General features: G+C 44.0%; 1 protein-coding gene across 6 annotated transcripts in view; it reads left to right on the top strand.

Annotated features, from left to right (window-relative positions):
• The window catches only part of akap13 (A-kinase anchoring protein 13), a 406,551-nt gene extending 399,786 nt beyond the window's left edge, over positions 1-6,765 (top strand). For all 6 annotated transcript variants that reach the window (XM_072565220.1, XM_072565221.1, XM_072565224.1 and 3 more), the window contains 2 exons: positions 3,038-3,371; positions 5,225-6,765. In XM_072565220.1, coding sequence (XP_072421321.1) covers positions 3,038-3,371; positions 5,225-5,328 — 438 coding nt within the window. In that variant the 3' untranslated portion in view covers positions 5,329-6,765. The remainder of the gene's footprint in view (positions 1-3,037; positions 3,372-5,224) is intronic.
• The last annotated feature ends 1,447 nt before the right edge of the window (positions 6,766-8,212 follow it).

Here is an 8,212-nt window from a genome sequence, read left to right on the forward strand (position 1 = left end):
GCATGCACATTGATCTGCTGCATCTGGCCTAAATCCATTTAACTTGGCAAACATTGGCAAAGGTCAAGCTTTAAGGACTATAATAACATGTGACAGCATCTGCTGGAACTGAAGGGTAAACCCAGCACTACCCAATATGTTTTGCATTCAGTTGCTAGTTGCTGGCATCCTCACAATGAGACCTTATCCTGTTACGGGGCCAGTTTCCATCAGTGTACCAATGATAACCAGCTGTGATTCACCATCATCTTCAATCCACATATTTCTACAGTTGCATATCAGTAAAAACAAGAAGCTGACTTAAATGGGAGAATTCTTCCCCTTTAGCAGATCATTCAGCTTTATAGGTCAATGCTGGTGTTAATGATCCACAAATCCTCTCCCACACTATTTCATCGCACCCGGTCAACATGTCCTTCTTCATTTGTGTCCAACTGCTCCATTAATACAGTTGCAGTCATTGCCTCAACTGCCCCTATTAGCAGCAAGTTCTCCTTGATCCCAACTGGTTGGTCCAGCTCTACTCAACCACCCAGTACTTGGGTGAAACCACAGGCCCTCAAGCTATTTGACCCAGACCTCAATGTCATTCTAAATCCATTACTAAGATTACATTCTTCTACCTCTTTATAATCTTATCCATTTCCACCCCAACTCACACCCAACATCCAAGCTTTCATTAACATCCAATTGGGATTCACCAATGTGCTCCCACCTTAAAACCCTAGCTCTTCATCCGGAGCTCACTGAAGATGTTATGGTGACGAAACATCTGAAAATGAACCTTCCAGCTCAGTGAGCAAACCTACAACCAGAACCCTGGGTCTTCCTTGATCAAATCATCAACTGGTGTAAAACCCCACTTCTGTCCCACACAAAGTTCTGCTTATTCATGCCTCCGACCCATCCCTCCATGGTCTGACTCCTTGGTATCTTTGCCAGCCCTACCTCCCTGCTCATGGCAGTTGTTCTCTGTCTCCAGTCTGCTGTGCTCTACTGTTGCTGAGTGCAACAGTGCTTCAGACATTAACAACCTCAATTCACTGAAGTTCTTTGCATCTACTGGTCCCTGTGTAGGAAAAAAAAGCTTCTCAACTCATCCAGTTTAATATTATGTAAGATATTTGTGTGAAAATCTTACTCTACCTCCAGATTATTTCCACCATTACCATCAGTTGTGCACCCTGTTAGCCCACAGCCCAAGTCACATACCAGGCTGACAAGACCTTAATCTCAACAATGGTTTTGCAATTTCTTTCTAGATGCATTAAGATACAAATGTGAAACCTTTACAAAGCGACCATTAACTTTTGGTGAAATTCTGGTGTGACTCCAGAGACTTTCAAGAAGAAAACTAAAGCCTCTAAATGTTTTCAATATGTCGTGTCCAAAGTGACATAGATGATTCATTCAAGCTGCCCATGTTTTTGGCTGTTCCCATTCATGTTGTCTTCCTTGGTTATTCTGATAGCTCTTGTGAGCAAAGTTACCTGCCCATTGCAGCTTAGCTATACCAGGCCAGGCCCAGGTCTTAGCCATACCGGGCCAGGCCCAGGTCTTAGCCATACCGGGCCAGCCCCAGGTCTTAGCCATACCGGGCCAGGCCCAGGTCTTAGCCATACCGGGCCAGGCCCAGGTCTTAGCCATACCGGGCCAGGCCCAGGTCTTAGCCATACCGGGCCAGGCCCAGGTCTTAGCCATACCGGGCCAGGCCCAGGTCTTAGCCATACCGGGCCAGGCCCAAGTCTGTGCTGCTGCTTTAGGCAAGGCCTGATGTCACAACTGGACTGACCATTTCTAAAGTTGGGAGGGGTTTAGAAACCTATGAACAAGGAGTAGGCCATTCAGCCCCTCATGCCAATTTTTTTATCATTCAGTAAGATGTGGTTGATCCGATGATCCCACATTCATGCCTAACCCAGATAACATTTTAACACTTTGCAACTAAGGAGCTATACACTAGTGCCTTCAAAGTATTCAAAGACTCTGCTTCTATCACCTTTTTGGGGAAAAAGAATTCCAAGGACCAACAACCTTCTCTGAGGAAAGCCAATATTCTCATCACTGACTTTTAAACAGCAAAACCTAGTTCTCGATTCTCCCATAAGGGGAAACATCCACTCCACATCTACCCTGTCCAAATCCTGCAGGATCTTGGGTTTCAGTCAAGTCACCTCTTGTTCTTAACTCCGCTGGATGCAAGTAAAGCCTGTCCAACATTCCCTCTTTAGACAACTGACCCATCGCAGGTATTAGGTCTGGTAGTGTTCACATTGCTCCCAACACGATTATATCCTTTCTTTAAGGTAGCCAGAGCTATACACAGTACTCCAGGTAGGATCTCCCCAGTGTTCTGTATCACTGAAGCATAAACATTCTGCTTTGTGTTCAATTCCATTCACAATAAATGACAGCATTCTATTAAGTTTCCTTATGATTAAAGGAGCTGACAGGGTAGGTAGAGATTCTCCAGAGGCTGTCTTCCTAATGGAGAGCTCAGAACGAGGGAATGTAACCTGAAACTCTGAGTGAGGTGGTTTGAGGATATACAAAGCATTTCGTAAATGTGAAGCTCACCCAAAAAAATGGTGGGGGTCTGGTTTTGTGAAACCTAAGAGCTAATTGAAAATTTCAAATCTGAAATTGATGTATTTTTATTAGATTGGGGATTTGAAGGTTACGGGGCCAAACTAGGTAAATGGAGTTAAGGTCCTGATTAACCATAATCAAATTGAGTCATTGAATAGACTCAGTAGGTTGCATGGCATCCTCCTCCTCCTTTACCCCAATGCAAAACCCATCTGGTTCAAAAGAGAATCAGATTTTTTTTCAAACCTACTGACATTTGCTGTATGAGCTGATATGGAGAAGGAACATGTGGATGAGGCAAACAACCAGCAAAGTGTGTCCAGCGACCCAGCCAGTGTCTGGTTTCCTGGTCAAAGGGTTAGTACCTTCAGCAAAAACTGACTCGGCAGAGAAAGTTGTGCTCATTTCAAGTTCCGTAATTTCCAATTTTCTCGTTCCCCTATCCTAGTCTTCAGATCGAGAGGTTGTGACACCAATCGGCCCTCTGACCGAGGGATCCTCAAGCTCAACAAAGCTGTTTGGCTGTAATTCGTTAAACCAGGAACATTCGGAGGCACACCTTACGAAGAGGGACGTGGAGACTTCTCCCAGCCCGACTTGGAAAGACTCCACACAAAGCAATGCCAAGAACCTCACAAGTCAACCACGAAACACCACAAACTCAACCAGCAACCCACTGCCACCACGGTTACTCAAGCTCGCGAAACCAAAGGAGAAGAAATCCAAACACCGTAAGGGCAAAGGTCACCGCTCTGGGAACTTACCACCCGAATACAATCCAGGTATGGTATGGTCAACGTTTGGTTAATCTGGGGTAGGGTGTTGTGTTGACTTATGAGATTTGCTCTTGAAATAGCATTTGATGTGTTGTAGGGTTAAGGACACTTACTGTTTAAAACCTTTGAGACAGCCAGTCCTAGCTGGAATGGCCTCGGGCTTTTGGGCCCCATCTTTCGTCAGATTTGGGGATCGAGGGGGGAGTTGCCAGCACAGGGTATGAGGTTACCAATTTGCAGGATTATCTGGGGAGTCTCCAGGAGGTCAGCGTTAATCTCCAGAACACAACAGTAAGGTAACACACAGGAAACAGCTTGTATATATTTACCCTTTATATTTCTTAGCTCATAAAATATGGATTCTTAACAAACTGTTTAATTGAGTGGCACACTGTCTCAGTGGTTAGCACTGCTGCCTCACAGCGCCAGGGACCTGGGTTCAATTCCAGCCTTGGGCGACTTGCTGTGTGGCGCATTCTCCCCGTGTCTGTGTGGGTTTCCTCTGGGTGTTCCAGTTTCCTCCCACTATCCAAAACTGTGCAGGTCAGGTGAATTGGCCATGCTAAATTGCCCGTAGTGTTCAGGGATGTGTAAGTCAGGTGCATTAATCAGGGGTAAACGTAGGGGAATGGGCCTGAGTAGGTTGCTCTTTGGAGGGTCGGTGTGGACTTGTTGGGCCGAAGGGCCTGTTTCCACACTGTAGGGATTCTGTTGTATTCTAAAGACAGGAAGGTTGCCAAAGGTGTTACAGTAATGTAATTTCCAAAATTGAGGCAATTGTATAAAATTTTGATTAGGTGCCTCTGGGATGTTTTGTCCAGTTTTGGTCTCCTTACCTCGGTTTCCTTGTCATAGACTGGAGTGCAATGGAGATTCGTTAGATTAATTTCATGGGATTGACCCATGGAGAGTGATTGCAAAGACTGGGTCTGTGTTCCATGGAGTTTAGAAGAATGAAAGGCGATCTCAACATTCCACACAGGGCCCGACAGGAGGACACCCAGCAAGGGTGCTTCTCCCGGTTGTGGGGGTGCAGGGAGTGGGGTGCACAATGAGATGTTGATATCCAGATTCAAGGGCAAATTTCAGAAAGAGGAGCCTGCATTTTCGGTTTGAAATGAGGACGTGTTTCTTCACTCAGTGGGTAGCAAATGTATAGAATCCTGTAGCCCAAAGATCTTGGAGTATGTTCATGTCATTGAGTATGTTCATGACCAAGATCAGCACATTGCTAGATGTTAGAGAAATCAAGAGATCTGGCATAATGTGGAGGAAAGTAGTACTGAGAGAAAACAGCCATGGTCTTAATGGATAACGGAGCAAAAATCAATGGCCTACTCTTAATTGTTCTTATGTTCCTTTCTGACTATCTGAATGTACTTTACCTTCATGGGCACATGTGCCATGCAAGCATACATGAACTATATGTACATGCATATACCATGTGTATATCAAGCAGCACAGTGGCTCAGTGTTCAGCACTGCTGTCTCAGAGTGCCAGGGACCCCGGTTCAATTCCAGCCTTTGTACTGTATGTCTGTGTGGAGTTTGCATGTTCTCCCCGTGTCTGCATGGATTTCCACAGAGTGTTCCAGTTTCCTCCCACAGTCCAAAGATGTGCCAGTTTGGTGGGTTGGCCATGCTAACTGTGGGATTACAGGGATAGGCTGGGGGGCTAGATTTGGGTGGGATGCACCTTGGAGGGTTAGTGCAGACTCGAATGTTCTCTTTCCATGCTGAAGGGATCCTATTATTTTCTCTATGTATTAAAAATACGTTGTATGTGTAAATCCTACACACTTAGAAAGCAGTTATTATAAACAGAAAATGTATATTTCTTTCTGTTGTGTATTTCTCAGATGTCCTACCAACAGCAGACAGCTCAGCACTGAATAAAACGGCACCAGATAAAAAGCACCCTGCAACTGAACTTCTGGGCAATGAAGAGGTTTTCTACTGCTGATCTTTCCTGCTTTAGAGACTGTGTGGAGATTTGGGGCTGGAGGAGGGTGAGGGAGAGGATAAGGACTCCCCTCAGCCATGTGGCTGTCTACAGGATGTGTGATATCCACACTGCCTTCCCCGTTGCTCTCTGATGGTGGTATTGATGGGACTGCGTGCTGAAATAATAAAAAATAGATATGTATTTAGTTGGTACATCAATCTCTCTCTCTGCGTAACAAAACAATTGATTGAGAAATGCTGTCCAAAAGGCAAGGCAAGGAAACATCTGGTTGATTTAAAACCCAGCAAGAGCTTGTTGGAAATTGATGCAGATTAAATCAGAGCAGCGAAACAAAAGTTGATATTTCTTGAAATGTTGCAGTCTTCTGAGGCATTGTGTTGTCACTGGTGTTCAGTGCTGTTCTAAAAAGGGAATTTGAGTCAGACTCTTAACTCAGCTTCATCCCACAACTCCCTTCACTGGTGACTGCTAGGTTGTCACCAGAAGCTTAGCTCCTGAGGCACCTCCTTCCAATGCAGCCTCTTGGTGAGCGTCTGCCTCTGGAATGTTTCTGTTTTACACCAGTCCAACCCTGCAAGAGCATTTGATCAAAACCCTTTTCTCCAGAGCCATTCTCAACACTTTGCTCACTTCTTGCATTATTTCTGGCCTTATTGACTTGGGAGATGGTTGGTCAGGGACGAGTCCATTTTTAAATATACCCTTCCGAAAATATCCAGCCATTCTTCCAGTGACTAAACAAACCACTTACTGAAATGGGAGAGAATATGAAGATCGCAGGATGGGAGAGATTAATTTGCCAGCTAGTTGATTCACTTCAAATTTCTGGCATAGTAGTGTGTATTCTGCGCCATCAATCTATGTTGTAAATAAAATTGCAGTGAGTGCAATGGTTTTTAATTTGTGCATTTCTCCCATTTGAGGGAGAGAAAGGTTCATCCCTGAGATTTCCTTTTCCTTCAAACATGTTAATATTTAAATCTTATGGGGTAGAAATTGTCAAATATCGGTGTAAAATTAAATTCTGAATGTAAAATGTTTTTAAGAGCAAGAACTGTAAAGCTACAAAGGTGGAATTAATGCACGATGGTTTATACTTGATTTTTTTCTATTGCTTTAAGTTCCATTCTACTAGAATGTTAATTGGGATATTTTAATTGTTTTTATGTAGATCATCTCATAATTTTTAAAATCAATAGTGTCTTCTTTTGGATGGCCTGCATATGATTTGATGAGGAAACACTGTGTAGGGCACTAACTTTTCACCTGGAACCTGGGTTCAGATCCAGCCTGGACTGAAAGGGGGTCAAAGATACTTGGGTCAGCATTGACAAGCCTGATGTGGAATGAGTTTGGATAGTCTTTGTCCAGTCCGTACCACACAACTATCTGTAATTTGGCACTAACTACGAAATCTCACGCACAAGGTGGGGGTGGGGGTTGGGGTAGGGGAGGGGTCAAAGGCACACATAGAGAAAATGGAGACATGACACATTGGGGTTTTACAGGGTTACTTCAGATGTAAGTCAAAGAAAGCCTTGCTCTCACTTATTTGTTCACACCAGTTTCCCAAAACGGGGCAAAGTTCCACGCCATTAACTTCACTCACTCACTGAGCACAGATTCACCCATTATTACTGAGCACCAACAGTTTTCCAGTACATCTCGTCAAGGGACACCAGGCAGTTTCCTCAAAACCCTTTGTTGATGCTAATGTTGAGAGGGATCTGTCCATCTACAGGGATAAGGAAGTCCCTTTTGATTCACAGTCAGAGGGATAGTTTGCAGTGTTTAACTATAGAGGGAGCCACCAAATTGATCCCATTTACCTTTTACTCCTGATACCTCCAACCTGCTGCAAGGTCCCATTACAGAAAAGGAGGGAAGAGTCCAACTCAAACCAGGGTCAGAGTGAGGTGGAGAGGTGCCCCTGATCAGTTGCTGTTGGTACCTCAGATGACTGTTGACTTGTAAAGAGTTTAGGAATCAATGGTCCATTTTCTTGTTAGCAATGTACAAACAGGAGGTGGCCATTAAGCCCATTGAACCTGGTCTGCTACAAATAGAATATGGATGCTCTGTATCTCAACTCCACTTGATTCCTTAACCCTTAATGTACCATTGCCTCACAAGAATCAATGTCTTGAATCCAAGACCCATTCCATATGAGACAAGGCCAGCTTGAAAGGCAGCATCATCTCCAGAGTGTGGTTTGTGGCCGTGAAGCACTTTAAAGGAACAAAAACTTGTTTTTTTTCTTGTAAATCATGTACACTGTTGTCAGCTTTCATACTGCTTTAATCAGAAGACAATCACAATTCCATGGTCTGTGCTGTATATTGTGGATTCCAAATGCACGCGTCAGGGAAAGAAACAAAGTGGAGTTTTAATGCAAGATGCTATTTCGGTTATGTTTTGGACTTGCTCCTGCCCAAGAGAAAAGGGCTGCATTTTACCAAAGGCAGAACTCAAAACCAGGGAGAATACAACTACTGTACATGGCTTTGCAAGCTTCTACCATTTCCTGTGGTCCAGATTTGATTTAACAATCTTAAGAGCTGCTATTAATTTTATAATTTTTTTAACAAAAGTATGTAGTGTTCCCCTTCAGGTTTTTTGCAATAGCTGTGGTAATTGGTGTTTATTTTGACAGGGCGATGTGTGTTGATACTTTGCTGGGGCTGTCCGTACATGACCAAGGGCAGCCATGACCCAACCACATCAGAAATGTCGAGAATGAAGGTTTCTCTCAGGAAACCCCATTCACGGCAAGTCTTTGTAAGGATCCATGTGCACCCTGCCAAAAGAAAACCCGAAATTATTTGAATGTGGTATTTCTGATCACTTTGAGGACAGAGTAATATCTTTTGGTGGGACCCAG

The sequence above is a fragment of the Chiloscyllium punctatum genome, chromosome 48, assembly GCF_047496795.1.
Source record: "Chiloscyllium punctatum isolate Juve2018m chromosome 48, sChiPun1.3, whole genome shotgun sequence".
Classification (NCBI taxonomy): Eukaryota; Metazoa; Chordata; class Chondrichthyes; order Orectolobiformes; family Hemiscylliidae; genus Chiloscyllium; species Chiloscyllium punctatum.